Genomic DNA, 22,327 nt, shown 5'->3' with positions numbered 1-22,327 from the left:
AATGTAAATGACGAGTTGATGGGTGCAGCAAAGCAACATGGCACATGCATACATATGTAACAAACCTGCATGTTGTGCACATGTACCCTAGAACTTAAAGTATAATAAAAAATAAATAAATAAATAAATAAAATTTTAAAAAAACAGAAATCTATGCTTAAGCCTTCAAGCACTAATTCTGTGCAAAGTAAGTGCCTCTGGAAAGCACTCTGATAAATTTAATTCTAGAACAAAACCCACAGAGGAAAGTTGCCCATATTATTGATTTGGAAATCATTAGCCATTAAATCATTCGTTTTGCTAAATAAATAATGACCAACTTTCTTTAGTTAGTCTCCATAAAAATCTTTTCATCAACTTTATTAAAAAGTTCTAAAAAGTCAGATTATGTTAGGAAGTTTAATTTGTATTATGACCTACTGCTAAACCAAAGTCAAGAATTACTTTTTTACCACAATTTTTAATCTGTGTCATTTATAACCTACATCACTCTTCAATTCTGCTGAGTTTCTGACAAATATTTGACACTATAAAATAGCCAAAAGTAACTGTTCCAGACATATTGGCATTATCAAAATATACAAAATGTGATAGGGAATAGGAAAATGCTTCATAAATTATAAACCCAAATGTAAATAAAAGAGATTATTATTAAAATCACCTCTATATTTCATATTGATGGTATATTAATACATTTTTTAATATAAATTGTAAGTGCTCTGAAATGTTTTTATCGCTCAATGATATTTCAAATTTTTAACTCCTTAGTAGACTTACATTCTTTCTGTGGTGAAATATTAAAATCGGATTGTCAGAAAATATAATCTCAAGAAACACCAGGGCAGACAAAAAGTCACTGCAAGCCCTTAAAATCCCATAGACATGACTAAGAACAGTACACACACTAGGATGCAGACGCACTAAGAGCATACGCTCAGTTCACTGGCCCAGTGACTCCGATAGACACACTGTACTTTCATCATGGTGAGGAGACATTCATTGTGCACCCACCACATAGAAAATCCTCACAGCTTTGAGGAAAAAAGAGTGAGAAGTAGATGTGGTACTCAGAGTTTGAGCCTTAAGTTGAAGAGACCACACACAGCCATAAAAGACACAGGGAGCTTTCTCTGTGCTGCCTGGTGAGAAGCTCAGAGAGTTAAGTCTCAGTATGAAGAATGGACACATGAGGCTGGGGAGAACCTAATATCTGAAGTGAAACTTTCCCAACAGTCTTGACTATGGTTTCACAACTGAATTCCCTGAGGTTCTCTAGAAAACACTTGATGTATGAGCCAGGTGTGCTCTGGGAGGCTGAGATGGGAAGACTGCCTGAGCCCAGGAGTTTGAGACCAGCCTGGACAACACGAGGAGACTCTGTCTCTGCATTAACAACAACAAAAAATTAGCTGGGCATGGTGGTGCGCACCTGTAGTTTCAGCTACTCAGGAGGCAGTGGTGGGAGGGTCACTTGTGCACAGGAGGTTGAGATTGCAGTGAGCCACAATCACGCCACTGCACTCCAGCCTGGGCGACAGAGCAAGACCCTGTCTCAAAACAAACAAACAAACAAACAAACAAAAAACAAAACAAAACAAAACAAAACAAAAAAACCTGGGCCCAACTCCACAGTTTCTGAAAAAAAAAATCACCTACAACGGATTCTAGGACCACAATATTTCTTAAAAATTCCTAAGAGATTCTAAAGTATAACCAGGAAGGAGAACTACAGAGGTAAGTTTGAAAAAATTGTGAAATCCTAATTGGATCGAGTAAAGGGCAAGATGGTAGCGAGGACAATCATGCAGGTCAGGGGACCAGTGTGAGCGAAGGTGCACATCAGGGTGTCATCGGAGAGCAACAGCCCGGGACAGAACATTCAGGCTGTTATGCCCATTTTATAGATAAGAAAATGGAAGCAAAGAGAAATGGAATAATATTCTTCTACTTGAAATCCCTACAGCTTTTGATAGAGGGTTCCTTCAAAATGTTTAAATTCACTCACAAAGCCTTGCATTTCTTCTCAGCCTACTATCGCTTCATCTCTCCACTGGCTGGCCACACATACCCTTCCTCTCCAGGTATTGGAATAGCCTACAAATCCCTGACAAATGATAAAGTTTTAAATCTTCTTTGCCTCGATGAATTTTATTCCCTCTTCCTAAAATATCCCATTTCTTCTTCCTCCAAACCCATCTCTCTATCTATTTCCTCCCTTATTCATCCTTCCAAGTCCAAGTCAAATATCGGCTGCTTCAGAAGGCCTCTTCACAACACCTTCTCCCTCAGCTGCCATCTCTACAATCCCAATGCCTCTGGGTTTGCCTGTCATAGCACCTATCACTCACAAATCTGTCTCCCCAACTCTTTTATAAGCCCGTTGAAGGCAGGGACAATGTCTCCTACTTTATATTCTAAGTTCCTAGGACAGGGCTAGCACACAGGTGGCTCAAGGACCTCTCTTTCAGTGAATAATATCCACACAGTTAGAAAGGGAACTGGAAGAGATCCCTGATCATCTTCAAGTATGTTTCTCCCACTCCCTAAAGCTCCACAAGAAAACGTCACTATTTGCTTTACTTCTCAAGATCATTTTGATGTCTCATCATTTAGTTATCAACTACAACAAAGATGGCTGAGCACTGTAAGGATTCTATGAAAAGAGGAGGCCGACTAACCCAGAAATATGCACCTCTCAAGGGCCTAATTGCTTACATACTCAACATTTCTCCAAAAACAGCACTAGAAAATATCAGAAGCCTTAATACACTGAGAAATCAGTTTGAGAGGGTCTACTCCAAGAAAGCAGCCATCTTTAAGACCTTTAACTATGTGCTTCCATTACTTTGCCTTTTCGTAAACCATACCTTTTATATGAGAGGTATTCAAATTCACATACATATACAAGCATACCTCAAAGATACTGTGAGTTTTGTTCCAGACTACTGCAATAAAGCAAATATTGCAATAAACTGTATCACACAAATTATTCGGTTCCTCAGTGCATATCAAAGTTGTGTTTATACTATACTGTAGTCTATTAAGCATGCAATAACATTATGTCTAGAAAACCATGCATATATCTTAATTTAAAAATCCTTTATTGCTAAAAAATGCTAATAATCATCTGAGCGTTCAGTAAGTCCTAATCTTTTTGCAGGTGAAGGGTCTCAATGTTGATGGCTGCTGACTGATCAGGATTGTGGTTGCTGAGGGTTGTGGTGGCTGTGGCAATTTCTCAAAATGAACCAACCTCTGCCAGCTTCATACTTTTCTTCTGTAGCTTCCTTACCTCTCTCAGCCTTCACAGAATTAAAGGCAGTAAAAGGGACCTGTTCTGGATTACACTTTGGCTTAAGGGAATGTTGTGGCTGGTTTGATCTTCTATCCAGGCCACTAAGACTCTCTCCACATCAGCAATAAGGTTGTTTTGCTTTCTTATCATCTGCGTGTTCACTGGAGTGGCACTTTTAATTTCCTTCAAGAACTTTTCCTCTGCATTCACAACTTGGCTAACTATTTGGTGCAAGATGCCTAGCTTTCAGTCTTTCTCAGCTTTCAACACACCTTCCTCACTAAGCTTAATCATTTCTAGCTTTTCATTTAGAGATGTGCAACTCTTCCTTTCGCTTGAATATTTATAGGCCATTATAGGGTTATTAACTTGCCTCATTTCAATATTGTTGTGTCTCAGAGAACAGAGAGACCCAAGAAGAAGGAGAGAGATGGAAAATGGCTGGTCAGTGGAGCAGTTAAAACACACACAACATTTATCAATTAAGTTTACATCTTATATTGGTGCAGTTCATGGTGCCCCAAAACAACTGCAATAGTAACATCAAAGATCACTAATCACAAATCACCATAACACATACAATAATAATGAAAAAGTTTGAAATATTGTGAGAATTATCAAAATGTGACACAGACATGAAATGAGCAGTGTTGAAAAAATGGTTCTGATAGACTTGCTTGACATAGCGTTGCCATAAACCTTCAATTTTTTATAAAGCACTGTATCTGCAAAGTGCAATACAGCACAGAACAATAAAACAAGGTATGCTCACACTTTATAGACTAAATAATAAAAATATCGTATAAACCAATGTTTGCGAATGTTCTGGTTATTACTTCAGTCCGTTATTAAGCCAAATAATAGGTCCACATCCAACCTAGTATTTTCTTAAGGTCTCAGATTCTATCTGTACAAACTACCTTGATAACCATTCATATTTAATCCATGAGCAACTGATGTAAGACAATAAAAAGAAAAGCAAGAAGTAATAAAGAATAATTAAACAGGGAAAGAGAAACATGACTATACTTTTCATATATATTCAATTTCAACTGTAAGATGTACCATAAATTTAATAATAGCTTTTTGGAGAAGAAAAGAAACATAAATATATCCATAATTGTGATACATGCCCTGATTAGAGAAGGATAAGTATAAAAACATGCATCTCAGAATTGAAGAAATATGATATACTTAGTAAAAACCTCTAGTGTTCAAGGGACCCGCACAGTGGATAGGGAAGTGGTATTTGCCTCTCCTCTCTCCAGCAGCATGTGAGTACTGATTGATAGAAAAAAAATCTAAAAATAAGCTATAGTATCAGCTTTTGGGGGGAATTAGCAGTTCTATTCCCTGTATGCATTTTCCCAAATTTTACTTTACATAGCAACATGCTCAGTTAACAGACAGCACTGTCCAGGCTTATTGGCAATTAGAGGTGGCCAGTAATACAATAAAAAGTAATAATAAGTAATAAAATAATAAGTGCAAGCTGTGGATAGGACTTTCAAGAAAACTGCTTTTCCTTCACCCTTTTCCTCCTTGCTGACATCTGAAATATAGACAAGATAGCTGAAGTTCCAGCAGCCTTTGAATTATGAGATATTCGCTAAGGATGGCAGAGCAGAGAGAGGGGGAATTGAAAGGACACAGTCCAAGAAACTATCCTAGAAACTTAAAAAGAAGGAGGCTAAAGGAAAAAAAGGTATAAATTGTAAGCTGTCTTCGGTAAACTTGCATGCCTTTAATTCTTTTCAAAAATTTCCACATGGAAAGATATTCCACCAAGCAGAAAATTCTGAAGATCAAATATGATCTACATTCTATTAAGCATAAAATCAGGAAATAAATCTTATTGAGCATTTTTTCCATTCACTAGGAGAATCATTTTACATAACTAGCCAGTTAAAGATAGGAATGATATTCATCCCTTTAAATCCTCAATTTACGTACAAATCCTGAAAATAGCAGGTTCTCAATAAGTGTTTTAAACAAAATTAATAAATGGATGAATGAATGAATGATGGTGTCAAGTTATGCAATTCAAAATTACTGAAAAATTTCTTTTCCGAACTCTTGTTCATTCACAAATTCTTGGTTAACAATGTTCACCTAGAGTTACACACTGTCAAGGAACTAGAACCTTCTCTCTTACCTTCAGTTGTTGGAAATACTTCTCCTTTATTTTTAGCCTCTGCCAATTTTCCAGTTCTCAGCAATACTTCTGCAAAGCTTTCCACTGGAACATGCTGATAGGTGTCATAGGTCCCTTCAGACTACATAAAAGAAGCAGTTTCACTATCTAGTAGGGTGCCTTTTGTCCTACAAATATATGCTTAGAAAACAATTATAGGATGTTATGCTTTCTGGTGACTTGAATGATAACTGCTCACAAACTAAAGCATGTTATTTTATGAAACATTTTTAAACAGATTTTAATCTCATAATGTGTCATAATATATACCAAAAAAATGTAAAAACCAATGAATAACATGAGTAAGAACCAAGACAAATAAGTCTATTTTCAAGAAAATTTTAGTTTTTGTTTCTACTGTCTACAACAGCATGACAGTTAAATCTATCTTTCTAGACATGCTGTCCTTACCTCAGTGACAAAAGGATTTGAGATGACAGATTCATAAAAAGGATGACACCCTTGTTTCTCTAGATCTTCATTGGCTGTAGTTCCGATTTGATATGCACCACCACATTTTTGCCCCTAAAAAGAAAAAAAGTACAGAACAATGGATAAAAAGAAAGAGAAGGCAAGGAGGTAGAAGAAGTAAAAGCAAGGAAAGAAGGGAGAGAGGGAGGAAGAAAAGGCTGATTTCAAAAGAAACTGGTAATGCCTGCTGCATTTCCCACGACCTAAAAAGAGAGCCAGAGTCACACACATATCCGGCAGAGAATGAAGGATCATAACTACATGCTAAGAGCAGCACATCAACCCCACCCTGCAGTGCCTTTTTCTTTTCCTGGTCACTTTGACATCAATGAATTAGAAACACTGAAGCAATCGATGTTGTTCACATGGTGAGTTTTTATACTACAGTCAGAATAACCACTCGAAAACATCATCTTGTCTGTGTTGCTGCCCTCCTTAAAAATCCTTTAGTAGCTCTGAACAAGGCAAACAACCAACAGCCGAACAACTAAACTATGTGGAACATCATTTGAGGTTGTTAAATGTTAACTAACATTGAAGGCTAACTTTCCACCTCAACCAAACTGCCTGCTTTATGCATCCTATCCGCTTCTATGTCTTTCTCTCCCACTGTGAAGGTCCTGCCATGCCAACTGCCTGGTTAGATCCTAACTTTCCTTCCAGGCCCAGTTCAGACCTTACCTGCTGAATCCTTGACAGATGGATGCAAGATGATATGACTGTGTCCCTTTCATGATCCCCATCTCTTTCACAACTACCACCCCACACACGGCTTTGAGACTTGTTACCAGCACTGTAGAGTAGCAAGAACTTTAGTATGCCTAGATTATAGTTAATTATGTTTTGCTCTCTCCAAATAGATTGTAAAGCTCCTTACTGGAAGAGCCAAGTAAAAGGAATTCACCCATTCCTCCAAGGTTTATTGTGGTTACTTTATGCCAAGCATAGTCTAGGGAAACGATGAAGCTGCTGCTGCAAATGATAAAAATTACAGCTGAGATTTAATAGCGTCTCAGTAAACGGCATCTTCATTTATCCAACTGTTTGGACCATTGTTCTTAGGTCTCCTCTTTCTTCCACATCCAGACCACCAGAAGGTCTAAAAAATATATCCCATCCCCAAACCAACCTCTTCCCACTGCCTTCGTCACTACCGTGGTTCAAACTACCCACTTCTCTCACCGGGAGGACTGATCTCACTGTCTCTTTTCTTCTCTTTCTACAGCACTTAAATGAGCATAGTAAAAGTAAAGTTGGATCACACAATTGCATTGCTGAAATTCTCCATAAGCTTTCCATCTTACTCAAAATCAAAATCTATAGTTGTTATCACAGTCTACATGAGGCTCTCAATGATGGGCCTCCCTACCACCTTCTGATCTCATCTCCTACCATTCTCCCCATTGTTCACTCAGCTCAGACCACACTGGCCCCTTTTATGTTCTATGCAGATGTCAAGTGTGCTGCCCCAGTCCAGGGGAGCTAGAGTTTGTATTTGTTCTCCTTGGTTCAATCATATCTCTGCTCGAAGTGACTCCTTTTCTGAAAAACCTAACTTCTCTATCTTAATCAGAACTTCCCTCCTCAGTATTTACCCACCTTGCTTATGTTATCTCTGTCATGCTTGTTATCACCTGCCATTACATTATTATACAAATATGTATTTTCTGTGTCTCCCTCACTGACATGTAAATTCCACAGGGGAAGGGAATTAGACTGAAGTGTTTCTTCACCATATTCCCAGTGATTAGGACATTTGACAGGAAAAATAATGCCTAATAAGTATTTGCTGAATGAATGAATGAGATGCACATGGAGTGTTTGTTTGAGGTGAACTGCTAATAGTTGTATGTTTTTCCTCTTTGTTTTCCAGTGTGAGATTAAAGGACTGCAGTATGAGAATGCAGAGCAAACTCAATTGCTCTACTGCCTGCCCTGACTGACTTCCAGAATGGAAGCAAGAATCTGTTCAACTGTTCTCCTTCCTGAGAGCCCCCAGTCTGCCTCCGAGCACTCTTCCTCAACTACCAGTCTGTAGAAATAATAGCAAAAGCAAGTAAGCATTGATAAAATTTTTCTTTTCATTACACTAAATTCTGATATATAAACCGAGCCTTACCTAAATCTCTACTACTGTCCTTTGTAAGTACTCCATGGGAATATATCACATTCTATAAAAGAGATTACTCATTCCCTATCTGATGAGAGGCCTACATTTCTTAAGAGATTGTTTTAACAATCTAGAGAAGATAAAGATATAACAGTGAAAACAACTGAAACATTGCTAATGAATTTATATAAACCATGCAGTTGATTTTAAAAAGAAAGATGCATTGCTTACCTGAAGGGGTCGAAGGTAAGTTAAAGACTTCTTCCACCACTGCCCATCACTGACGGCCTGCAGCACCGCTTTGGTGGTGGTTGTGGTGTTGGAAAGGACTTTCATGGTGGTAGCAGTGGTCCAGCGTAATAGGTCAGCTGAATTGCTACCTGGAACACCTACTTCATCCTGTATTAAAGAAACAAAATAGCAAGGGCAAAAATGCATTACCATAAGAACAGAGAAGACAGTGATAATGCGACTGCTTAAAATGATCCGATATTAAACTTGAAGACAGATAAATTTAAAAATCCATCCAACTTTGCTTGTAACAAAATAAATGTTAAAAGAGCACTATCAACATATTGTTCCTCTCTCAATCATTTGCCAAAAAATAAAAATAGAATTGGGAAAAGAGAAAAACCCCATAGTGTATTAAATAATCCCTCAGAAGTACTTATAAAGCAAATAATTGGTATTTTTTTTTTTACCAATCTAATATCCTAACCATGAGATACTTACATTTGTTTCCTTGACAATACATTTTGAAGTATTTATTATTTAGATTAAGAAATAAATTATTCGTCTGAATAATGCCACTGTGACCCAGAAAGAAGTAGAACATTCAGACAATCAACCTTTAACTATTAAAAGGCATGTTTTCCATCTAAACAAGTAGGTAATTAATAGTGTTTGATGGGTTTATAATGTGTATGGTACCTCCTGCCAATCTTGAAGCAATCAGCTGAAATTCTCACTCTCCATTTACTAATCTGAGAGATTCCACGAGGAGAAAATGTCAATACATTAATTACAGTCTTTTAAACAGAAAGGATGAAGACCATATCTGCATTTAGTCAAAGAAAAATATTATTTGTTCTATAACTTCCTAGTTTAGTGTCTATCCACTTCCACTTACTATTTTTTTCTTAAGAATCTCAGTTAAACAGAAGAAAAACTTAAGGCTTAGTTTATCAATACCAATAGCTTGTTGTGATCACAGAAGGATAACGTAATAGCTTAGTTTGGCTACTTAGATCTATATCATGTTATTCATTAAGACACAATGTAAGTAATAATAAAGTAATAAATCACGTAATCAATTAATTACCCGGGCATCATCACATAACAAATACTTAAAACTCACTCTTTTAGATCAAGCTGACAGTTGCCATATATGGTAAGTAGAATTATGGGCCCCCAATGATGGCCATATCCTAATCCCTAGAACCTGTGACTATGTAACATGCCATGGCAAAGAAAATTTGTAGGTGTGATTAACAGTACAGACCTCGAAGTGAGGAGATTATCCTGAATTATCTGAGTAGGACCAAGCTAATCACAAGAGCCCTTAAAGCAGAGGATATTTCTCAATAAGGATCAGGGAGAGTGAGTGTCAGAGATAAGCCATGAAGGAAGAGGCAGGAGAGATTTGAAGCAGGAGGGAACTCAACCCACAGTTGTTGGCTTTGAAGAGGAAGAAAGGGAACCACAGGCCAAAGAATGTAGGTAGCCTGTAGACATTGAGAACAGCCATCAGGTGACATCCAGTAAGATAATGCAGACCTCAGTCCTACAACCATGAGGAATTAAATCTACCAACACCATGAATGAGCACAGAAACAAGATCTTCTCCAGAGCCTCTGGAAAAGAACACAGCCTTGTCGGCACCTTGATTTTGGCCTTGTGTGGCTCTAAGAAGAGATTCAACCAAGTCTGTCAAATTTCTGTCACATGGGAATTGTAAAATAATCAACTGTATTGTTCTAAAGCTGCAAAGTTTGTGGTAATATACAACAGCAGCAACAGAAAACAAATATATTATGCTAGGACACAAATAAATGCATTTATTCTTACTTCTAAAGGGAAAACATATGTAAGCTATATTAACCAATGCTTACAATTTACCCAACTGGCTGTTGTTTAGGGTTGCCCATACGTATTCTAAACTGGTTTGGTCATGCAAAAAAAATAATAAAATTGTTTCTTGTTGGTTTCTCAGGCATTAGAAAGTGCAAAAACCATCAACTCAATACAAAATTATATACTATAATTTAATTATGAAAAAAACAACATATAAAAATGAATGACATATAAATAAAGAAAAAAACAGATAAAAAGCTTGTATACTATCAGAGCAACAATGCAAAAAATAATTGCTTGAGGTTTGAGTGCCAATAAAATACAGTGCCTCCTCCTGGGTTCCAGATTGTGGCATATACTACAGTTTAGTTCACTCAGCTCCACTCAGACCCCCTTACAGATTGTCTTACTGTTGCTAGAAGTTGAGAAGCTAAAAACTACATTTCCTCAATTCCCTTATAGCTGGTGTTCCACACATGAACTCATTTTTTCTCTCAGTTTACATATCTCCTACTAGGCAATGGGGTGACAAAAAGGAGTAAGACACAGGCTCTGCCCTCAAGGAGCTCAGAAAATAGGAAGGAAAGCAGAGATATAGAGAAATAATTACAAAATAATAACAACTTTTATACGAGAGGTATTAACACATATAGAGTATTACCAGAACACGAAGAGAGATCATTATATCCTCTGCCTGGAGGCACGATCACAGAAGGCTTCGCAGAGAAGGTAATCTTTCAGTGGGAAAAAATTGAGAGTTTCCAGAGAAGAACTGGTGAAAATGATTTCAGGAAGAAAATACAACTTAAGAGGATGCAACTTCTGAAACATGGCAAAATAGAGGAATCTTAAGTGACTCAGCAAAGCCACAGAACGCAGCACAGAAAGAGAAATAGCAGGACATGAGGATGAAAGAAGGTAGAGGTAGGCCCAGCAAGAGACCTATAAACCACGCCAAAGAACCTCCATTGTCAACTAGAGGGAAGGGAAAGCCACTGGAAGGCTTTAAACAAAGGGAGTAACAATCAGATTTGTGTTTCAGTAACATTATTCCAGGGGCAAGAATCCAGTTTGGAGACTGCTGCCTCAGTCCCAGCTTAAAATAATTAGCGACTGAATTGAGGTAGTGACACTGGAAACATAATGAAGTTATCATAAAGTATTTTCCAATTAAATGTATATATTACATTTAAATGTTTTTATCCTAATTCATATAAATGTAAAAAGGGCCCGAGCTAAATCAGACAAGTAGAGAAATTCCATCCAATCAGCTAACAAAGAAAGTTCAAGATCACCAAGCTGGAACTTAGTGGAGATCTGGGAGAAAGAAAAAAAAAATGGAAGGAAAGTCAGTAACAGATAAACTATAATTGTTTGTGAAGCAAGGTTAGATACAGTGGAGGTAAAAAAAAAAAAAAAAAAAAAGAGCAGTGCAAGTTGTTGAGGAATACAGAGGACCAGGTTCGTACAGAGAAGAAACAAAGACCTAGATACATTATTTACCAGCAGTAAAGTCCAGCATCTTATTTATAATATATAAGAAACATAATGGCTACCATTTATTAAACACCTACTATATGTCCAGGACTGAGCTAAGTGTTTCGTACAAGGATCCCTAAATTTTACAGTAACACTATAAAAGTGTTAAAAATTATAATACTACTTGACACAAAAGTAAACTGAGGAACAAATAAGTTAAATAAGCTGCCTACAGACAACTGGCCTAGAGGTGTCTCCTCCTCTCTTCTCCTTTTTCTTTTTCTTTTTTTTTGAGACAGAGTCTCACTCTGTCACCCAGGTTGGAGTGCAGTGGCACAATCTCGGCTCACTGCAATCTCCGCCTCCCAGGTTCACGCCATTCTCCTGCCTCAGCCTCCCAAGTAGCTGGGACTACAGGTGCCCACCACCACGCCCAGCTAATTTTTGTATTTTTCATACAGATGGAGTTTCACCGTGTTAGCCAGGATGGTCTTGATCTCCTGACCTCATGATCCGCCCGCCTAGGCCTCCCAAAGTGCTGGGATTACAGGTGTCAGCCACTGCGCCTCTCTTCTCCTTAACCCAATTTGGCATCAAAGTGCTCACTTGTTCTTTACAGGATTTTGACACGCTGGCAATATTACATGCACATTTATATTTGTATTTATTTAAGCTCATTTATTTTTCTGTGTTATAAAACTAATACAAATTCACTAAAGATGGTTTGCAAATTCAAAGAAAGTATGCAAAAGAAAAAGAATACTATTTATTCACAGCCCCATGATGCAAAGACAATTACGGCCAGCATATATTCTCCTTTCCTGTGTTTAATCCACGGTATCCTCTTTAAACAACTTTTCATTGATGTGTAGGCCACATCAAATGACTGTATGGTTTAACAAATTTTAACACGCTTATGTAACAAGCCCTTAGGCAAAGAAACATAACACCAACAGAATCCTAGAAGCTCCTCTTGAGCTCACCTGCAGTCACTAACCCTGCCAAAACAAACACTATCCTGACTTGCAGCAGCATAAATTAATTTTGTCTATTTTTATACTTTATATGAATGAAATCATGTACTCTTTTGTTCTGATTTCTTCCACTCAACAAACATTCACTCAGATTTTAAGAGTAGTTAAAGACTGTTCAACTCCACGCCTGTAATCCCTGCACTTCGGGAGGCCAAAGTGGGAGGACAGCTTGAGGCCAGAAGTTTGAGACCAGCCTGGGCAATGCGATGGGACCTCATCTCTCTTAAAAAAAAAAAAAAAAAAAAAAAAAATTGTTCAACTCATTACTATGTCATATCATGTTGTAATAAACATGCCAGAACTTATTTATATTTTCTTCTATTAATGTGCATTTGGGTAGTCCCCAGATTGAAGATAATACCAATAGTGCTGCCCTGACATGCTGGTAATTATATTTTGGGTATATACTTAGCAGTGGAATTGCTAAGGCATAGAATATACATATGTCCAGATTTAGTAAATAGTGCCAAATATTTTCTAAAGTGGTTATTACACTAGCCAGCAATTGTAAGAGTTCTGGTTGCTCCACATCCATGCCAACAAATGGTATTTCATGTCTTTTTCATTTGAGCAATTCTGGTAATTATGTAATGGTATCTCTTTGTGGTTTTAATGTGCACCTCGCCAGAGACTAATGAAGTTGAATACCTTTCTGTATATTTTGGGCTATTTGAATACATTCTTTTGTCAAGTGTCTGTTTGAGTCTTTTGCCATTCTTCTTATGGTTATCCATCTGTTTTATTCACTTATAGAAGCTCTTTATATATTCTGGATACACATCCCTTATTAGATACATGAATTGTGAATATTTGCTATTACTCTGTATATTACATTTTCATTCTCTTAATAATGTCTTGTGATTAACAGATGTTCTTAATTTTAAATTAGTCCAATTCGTCAGTTTTTAACTATGATTAGTACTTTTTGTAACATATTTAAGAAATCTCCAGCCTGGCAACAAAGCAAGACTCCCATCTCCACAAAATAAAAAATAAAAAATTACGCAGGCATTGTGGCACGTGCCTCTAGTCCTAGCTATATGGGAGGCTGAGGTAGTAGAATTGCTTGAGCCCTGGAGGTTAAGGCTACTGTGAGCTGTGATCATGCCACTGCCTTCCAGTCTGGATGACAGGGATCCTCATTTCAAAAAAAAAAAAAAAGTAATCTTTGCCTGTTCCAAGATCAAAAAGATGTTCTAAGTTTTCCTTGACATGTAATATTTTTGCTGTAAGTAAAATCTTAAGACAGTATCACACTTCTACCCACTCAAATATTACATGCATACTATTAATGCACTTACCATAATATATTGATATTTACTTTTTTGTTGTTCTTTCCAACTAGACAATGAGCTATTCAAGATCAGAGACACTATTTATTCATTGCTATAGCCTCAGAGTATGTGAAAAATCTCTATTGCTTGGATCTATATATAGGTGTAAGAAGTCTGCTTTTACTGTGCTGATTAAATGTTTGAAGATATATTTTCAAAGGTCTCATTTGTGGTCAGGTGCGGTGGCTCACGCCTGTAATCCCAGCACTTTGGGAGGCTGCGGTGGGCAGATCACGAGGTCAGGAGTTCAAGACCAGCCTGCTCAACTGGTGAAACCCCGTCTCTACTAAAAACACAAAATTAGCCGGGTGTGGTGGCACACACCTCTAATCCCAGCTACTCCGGAGCCTGAAGCAGGAGAATTGCTTGAACCCAGGAGGCAGAGGCTACAGTGAGCTGAGGTCACGCCAATGCACTCGAGTCTGGGCGACAGAACAAGACTCCATATAGGAAAAAAAAAAAAGTCTCATATGTTGTATTCAGAGTGGGTAAATGTTATTTAAAAAAGATTTCATGTCACATTTTCAGTTCCTGTTCATCTGTAGAATCTTCTAAATTGAGAGGATGTATTGAATGATTTGAAAGTCATCAACTAATCCAAGTATAGAACTGAAAATATAAACATGGTAAGAATTATGGCACTTAAGCAGAATACAACTACATTTAGAGGTAAATGAAACCAATTGAAAAATATCAATAAAAAATGCAGGCTAAGCCAGCACAGTGGCTCATACCTGTAATCCTACTAGTTTGGGAGCCTGAGGCAGGAGGATCACTTCAGGCCAGGAGTTCGAGACTGGCCTGGGCAATATGGCAAGATCTCATCTCTACAAACAATTAAAAAATCCATTTAATTGTTTAAATCTTATATTTAATATTTTAAAAATTAAGTAATTTTTTTTGTGTGTGGTGGCATGTGCCTATAGTCTTAGCTACTCCAGAGGCTGATGAGGGAGGACCACTTAAGCACAGGAGTTTAAAGCTGCAGTTAGCTATAATCATGCACTCCAGCCTGGAGGACTCAGGGGGAAAGGGTGGGAAGGAGGTGAGGGATAAAAGACCACAAATTGGGTTCAGTATATGCTGCTCGGGAGATGAGTGCACCAAAATCTCACAAATCACCACTAAAGAACTTACTCATGTAACCAAATACCACCTGTTCCCCAAAAACCTATGGAAATTAAAAGTTAAAAAATAAAAAGAAAAAAAAGAAAAGAAAAATGTAGGCCACAAAACAATGATTCTATTTCATAAAATGGACCTAAACTGTGCTTCTGTCCAAATGGATGGGCTAGCTCAAGATAGGAGACTTAAAATGTATGAAACTTAAAAGTTTGTTTCAGAAGATAAATGAAATTCACATGCTCAGAAATGAATGTGATAAAAGGATTTTCTGTAAGAGCTTCTCCTAATGAGAATCACGAAAGAGAAAGTAAAATGAAAGGCTCATTTGGACCACAGAAGCAACATTTAATTTGGGGGGCAGTCTACCAAGATCATAGTTTAACCAGAAACATTAATGAAGAAAATAGATTTCTTTTAACTTCATATAATGGAGAAAGAAAAAAGAGGTTAGGCAAAACTTACCCCCGAAATGATTACTACTGCCACTTTTTATATTCATAGTGGCACACTGCTAATTAATTTACAGTGTATAACAGCAGAAATAGATTAAACCTCAAAACCAAGTCATCAGTTCCCAGCATAAAATTTAACATGAAATCTCATTAATGTCAAGTGTGTTACACAGCTCAAAGGTTAGCTTATTAAGCACTAATAATATTTTTCAAATCCTGTAACAACAGACACCATCACCAAACAAGTTCACAAGAACATGGATAGTGCCATGTGTCAAGTGCGACTCACAGGAAGAATTATTGTTGGTCAACGACTATGACAAATTATCTATTTGGGAGTAACTTTCTCCCATGTCTGGCAATAAGGGTTAATTTCTGAGAAATCTATTGGCCTACTGTAAACTGAGCTGTTGGCACATATAAACTAGGCAAGGATTACAAATAGTTTAGGTTGAGCTCAACAGCTACCACTCTCCTCCAACATAGCCTTAAATAACCCAAAGTACTTCCCTCCACCTAACCCTTACTTATAGCAAATTTCATCTGAACTCAAAATACTAAGCATGCAATCCTTATTACTGGTGATACTACTTTTAGAAATACCTGTCAGAACAAGCAATAGAAAAATACTCTATGGAGTAAATCACTCTAAAGTCTGACTCTGCTTCATCTCATCTGCCAATTAGCAGGCAAGGCTACAGCTTAGCTGCTCTCATGTTTAGGGACCATGGACTCCTGTACATGTCTCATGGAAGCTGAGCCCTTTCCCCAGAAAATTTAACAAACATGCATGTGCACTCACATGAATACAAACACACACATACACATACACACACACACACACACACACACACACACACACACACATCAAATTAGGTATACTGGCCAGGTGCAGTGGCTCACGCCTGTAATCCCAACACTTTGGGAGGCTGAAGCAGGAGGGTCGCTTGAGGCCAGGAGTTCGAGACCAGCCTGGGTAAAATATTGAGACCCCCATATCTAAAATAAATAAAATAAAAATTACCCAGGGATAGTGGCATGGGCCTGTAGTCCTAGCTACTTGGGGGGCTGGGGCAGAAGGATCACTTAAGCCCCGGAGTTCAATGATGCAGTGAGTTGTAACTGCACCACACTGCACTCCAGCCTTGGTGACACAGCCAAACCCTGTCTCTAAAAAATTTTTTAAAAATCAATATTAAGCATACTACTTCAGGGGATTTAGAGGCCAAACCCTTCTTGGATCTCCTAGAATTCTTACATCCAGATTATGAAACCTACATTCTGGAAAAAATAGAGGTGTATAAGGTATATTTTTTTTTCCATGCCCAATTTTTAAAATTACTTTTGATAAATGATTTTGGGTTCTAGATGAACCCACAAAGTAAGTTTACTGAACACATAATTTGGCATGCCTACTATGTTTAAGACCCAGTGCTAGGCAACAGGATTACCATGACAATTAAGATATGACCCCTATTCCTAAGAAACTCATGGTACAGTAGGGAAGAAAGGAAAATAAGGCAATTTGCCTTATTTCACCAATGAACTGAGAAATTATCAAATAGGGTCCCATTCAACTATTCGTCCCCATTTCACAGCAGAACTTACCCCACTCATCACATCCATATCTTACTTTCCTCATTTACTCATTCATTCTTCCACAAATATTTATGACACCAACTTGTGACAGGCATTGTTGTAAATTCCGGAAATACAAAACTGACCAAAATATGCATAGTCTCTGCTACAAAGAACTTACAATCCAGTAAAAGACAAGCAAAAATAAATACAAAGCATGTCAGAAAAGCATGTCAGAAAAGCATATCAGATAAGTTTTATACATATTGATATGAGCTAGAAAGAAAAATAAAGCGGTGTGGCTGGGTGAGAACACCATAATAACACAGAGAAAGAGCAGGGAAGATATCCATGAAGTGACATTTGAGCAGACACCTGATGGAAGTGAGAGGATAAGTCATATGGATACAGATATTTGGGAAGAACACTCCAGGTAAAATACAGCAAGTAGAAGGATCCAGAAGAAACAGCTTGCTGGGAATGCTTAAAGAATGGCAAAAAGGAAAAAAAAAAAAAAAAAAAGCCAATATGACTAGAGTCAGCTAAGCAAAATGAATGTGTACATTGGGGGCAGGGAAGAGGTGGAAGGAAAATAAAGTCCAACATTAAAGCTTAACAGTGGAGAAAAGAGACCATGGGTGTCCTTGTAGATGACTATAAAGCCTTAGTTTCTACTCTGAGTGAAAGGTTTTGAGAAATGTGTCATGATCTGATGTATTCTGAAAGAATCACTCTGGCTATATTGTTGACCACTGACTACAGCAAAAGCAGAAGCAGGGAGACAAACAGGACACTACTTTATGACTCTAGGGGAGATATGATGATAATCTGACCTGGGTGGTAGCAGTGGTGATGGTAAAATGGAGCCCAATTCTGAGTCCACTGTGAAAGATGGGTCAGCAGGATGTCCCAAAGAGGAGGAGAAGAATCAAGGATGACAGCAAAAGATTTATGGTACGAACACCTACAAAGAGTTCTATTTCGTGACATGGGAAAAACTACAGAAAGAAGGTCATTGTTTGGCAAGATGCGGTAGGTGGGGAGAGGAAGAGGGCTGAAATCAGTAGTTCAATTTTAACATATTGAGATTGGGTTGTCTATAAGAAATTAACCATAGATGTTAGGTTGGCAGCTGTACATTCAAGTCCGGAACTCAGAAGAGAGGTCAGGGCTAGAGCTATTAAGCAGGGAATCATCAGCACAAAGTCGATTATTTCAAGTCAGGATAATGTATGAATGCATCTAAGGAATGAGTGTAGACAGAGATGACGTTTAAAGACTATGACCTAGGGTATCTAACATTTAGCTGGGGAGATGAGGACAAACCAGCAAAGACAATGAGACGCAGTGGCCAGTGAGGTCTGAGAAAAACAAGATGACTGAGATGTCCCTGAAACAAGTATGTCAAATGTTACTTATAGGTCAAATAAAACAAAGACTGAGATTTGACCCACGAACTTGGCAACAAGAGGTCACTGGTGGTGACTGAGGCACAAGCTGTTCTGGTAAAATGGTGACGAAAGAAGGCCCCATGGAGAGTAGATGAAAGATAATGAGAGAAAACAAAAAGATGTTACCAATACTAAGTATAAACTAAAGAAATGTAGGAAACATCTATCAGAGTGGTACATTTTAGACCCTACAGGGCTAAATAATATTAAGGTATTTCCTTAAAAGTAAAAGGAGACTGGCCAGGCACAGTGGCTCACACCTGTAATTCCAGTGCTTTAGGAGGCCGAAGTGGGCAGATCACTTAGGCCAAGAGTTCAAGACTAATCTGGCCAACATGGCGAAACCCTGTCTCTATTAAAAATATAAAAATTAACCGGGTATGGTGGCACACACCTTTAATCCCAGCTACTAAGAGAGCTGATGCTTGAGAATCGCTTGAACCCAGGAGGCGGAGGTTGCAGTAAGCCAAGATAGTGCCAATGAACTCCAGCCTGGGCAACAGAGCGAGACACTATCTCAAATAAATAAATAAATAAATAAATAAATAAATAAATAAAGTAAAAGAAAACTGTTAACACCCATAGATTACACTGTAACTAAGATAGAAAACTTGAATGTCTTATTTTTTGGAAAATGTCTTTTGCAAATGAGTTTAAATAGCAATTAATAACTCAATAAATAACAATAGATAAAAAACAAAAATGTATTGCTTATTACAAACACAGTTATTTTAAAATATAAAAAACATATCAGAAATGCATGGGCCTTATGAAGAAACAGCAGGATAGAAGAAAGAATAAAATTCTAACAGTGGTGCTAAAAGAGGAAGCGACTAGTATAAACCTTTGTGAGGAATGGAAATCTATGATGTAGATTTGCCAATCTAATCAATATCATGATTCACACTCCTGCATATCAAGCTATCAAATAAGTAAAGATATTATCCCAGAAGCATGACAATGAGCAAAGTATTTCCTTCTTTGGTCAGACCTATATGCTGACTAAAATGCAGAAATGGATGTTCTGAATTGTGTTGGCACTGTGTTACCATCCAGATCACTGATGTCATGATCACTGTAAACTGAATCTTCCACAGAGAACACTCATCAGGCAATACTGTCCAAAAAACAACTAAACAAAAATTAATGAGGACATACCACGCTTCCAGTGATGTGCTGGTATCAACAGTAAACAAAACAAAGTGAGCATTTACACAAAGTTATAAAAATAAACCACAAGAAAATAGGAAATTACCTATCCCAGGAGCCCATTTCTACCATTTTATTGCAGAGCAACACTAGCATGAGTATGCAAAGATGTGTACGTAAAATGCACAGTGCAGTTTAGTCTAAAATAGAGAAAAGTTGGACACAATCTAAATGTACAAAAGCAAAGGAAACAATACATAAATCATACAATAAATAAATAAAATAAATAAATCAAAAAAATAAATAAATCAAACAATAAATCATGGTACATGCATCCAATGAATACCATGATGCCATTATGTAAATGGTCTACATGGAATCACAAGGGCAGATTCAATGACACATACCAGTATTACATGAAACAGTAAGCTGCAAAATAATATATGCAGTATGAATTCATTTTAGTTTACAAAACAAAATAATAAACCTCCAGGAGACAGAGGAGAAGCTATACAGAAAATCTGTCTGTACTTAGGAATATGGAAGGAAACATATGAAGTTAGAAATGTTTATATCTAAGCAGTGGGATTCATGGGGCTCAGAAAGATCAGAGAATAGAAAGATCAGAGGGAGGAAAAAGACAGAACTTTGTCTTTCACATATATTAATGTATTGTTTATTAAATTATTTTTATATTTTAAAAAAGCAGAAAGTATAAAGTTATACATATATCCATGTATCTATTTTATCATAGATGTTTCACATCTAATTTCTTTTACTTTCAAGAAATATAGTATGCCGGATAATGTCAATATCCCTTATTTCCCTATAAATGAATTATTAAAATTAAAGCTTGCATTATTTCTGTAACTAAAGAAAACATTATAAACTCCAGTCAACATGGGATGGTAAACTCCTGTTTGAGTACACTAACTGTGCTCTAAATACTGAGCACAGAAAAAAAAAATCAAAAGACACCCAAGTACAACAGAGTTCAACATTTTGGGGCTCAGAATTCAGATATCAGCAGTGGCTATCAGGTGCTCCTTTCCAGAGCAGAACCATGAATCAAAAGCATACCCTGCAAAGAAAAAACTTCATCCAGATTTACTGTCCAGGCTATGCATTTACACAAGATGTGGGCCTAAGGAGGAAGAGCACACGAACAAGGCGGAAAGGAACTAGGACAATCCCTTCACTGGCTCCATATATGCATTCTCATATTCTCAACCTTACAAAGGGGAAACAACGTCATATGAAAAACTATCAGTGGACATATTCTGGAGTGAAGTGCCACAGGACTGAGCAGAGAGAAACCACAATACTACAGAATCATTAGATGAGGAAGGTGGGACAGAATGATGTTTCATCACTCAAAATTAGCTTGCAAACCAAAATTCCAGAGCACATGGGGAAAAATTAATAAAGCAATAATTATAACAAAAATTCAGCCCAAATAAAATTATTTCATTTAAAACTTCAAAATAATTCATTTGCCATCTTTGTGTGTACTAAATGTGAAATTTAAAATCTACTAAGAAAGAATAAGTATCATAAGATAAAGAAAACAAAAAAACATTATTCTATTAATTTTTATTGTGATATGAGGTAAAGTTCTAATTTCACCTTTTTACAGATGGATATACCTCAAGTCTATACTTATTTCAAAAAAGGGACAACTTATTCTTACTTAAATAAGTAAATAAATAAATGTAAGCACTAAAAACTATAAAACTTTCAGAAAAAAAGCACAGGAGTAAATTTTTGCAATCTTGGGTTAGGCACAGATTTCTTAGATATAACAACAAAAGTATAATACATAAAAGAAAATATTAATAAACAAAACTTCAGGAACATTAAACATTTTTTGTACCTCAAAAGCCAGCATTAAGAAAACAAAAAGTCAAATATACACTGAGAGAAAAAATACTTTAAAATCATAAATCTGAAAAAAAAAACACTTGACTGCAAGATGTTAAAAAACAAAACAAAATAAAAAACCTCTTACAGCTCAGTAAGACAAATAACCAAGTTAAAAAATGGGTAAAATATTTGAATACCATTACATTAAGAAAGTATAAGAATAGCCAGACAATAAGCACATGAAAAAAAAAAGAGCTCATCATCATTAGTTACTTGGGATATAAATATCAAACAAATATCATAATGAGATAGCACATATATAGCAATGGCTTTAATAAAAAAATTCTATCCAAAAGCCAGTTAAAAATAGACTGCTAGCTGAAAGAATAAGAAAAAGAGAGAAGAATCAAATAGACACAATAAAAAATGATAAAGGGGATATCACCACTAACCCCACAGAAATACAAACTACTGTCAGAGAATACTATAAACACCTCTCACAAATAAACAAGAAAATCTAGAAGAAATGGATAATTTCCTGGACACATACATACATAATCCCAAAACTAAACCAGGAAAAAGGTGAATCCCTGAAATAGACCAATAATGAGTTCTGAAATTAAGGCAGTAATTAATAGGCTACCAACCAAAAAAAGCCCAGGACCAGACGGATTCACAGCCGAATTCTACCACAGGCACAAAGAGGAGCTGGGACCATT

The 22,327-nt window shown here is 36.9% G+C and overlaps 1 protein-coding gene across 3 annotated transcripts in view; it reads right to left on the bottom strand.

Annotated features, from left to right (window-relative positions):
• NBAS (NBAS subunit of NRZ tethering complex) overlaps positions 1 to 22,327 on the bottom strand; it is a 393,407-nt gene that overhangs the window by 154,730 nt on the left and 216,350 nt on the right. For all 3 annotated transcript variants that reach the window (XM_003826980.5, XM_034952644.3, XM_055108231.2), the window contains 3 exons: positions 8,302 to 8,469; positions 5,901 to 6,014; positions 5,451 to 5,571 (listed from right to left, as the gene is read on the bottom strand). In XM_003826980.5, the coding sequence (XP_003827028.3) occupies positions 5,451 to 5,571; positions 5,901 to 6,014; positions 8,302 to 8,469 (403 nt within the window). The remainder of the gene's footprint in view (positions 1 to 5,450; positions 5,572 to 5,900; positions 6,015 to 8,301; positions 8,470 to 22,327) is intronic.

The sequence above is a fragment of the Pan paniscus genome, chromosome 12, assembly GCF_029289425.2.
Source record: "Pan paniscus chromosome 12, NHGRI_mPanPan1-v2.0_pri, whole genome shotgun sequence".
Classification (NCBI taxonomy): Eukaryota; Metazoa; Chordata; class Mammalia; order Primates; family Hominidae; genus Pan; species Pan paniscus.
This window is presented reverse-complemented; position numbering and strand designations above follow the sequence as displayed.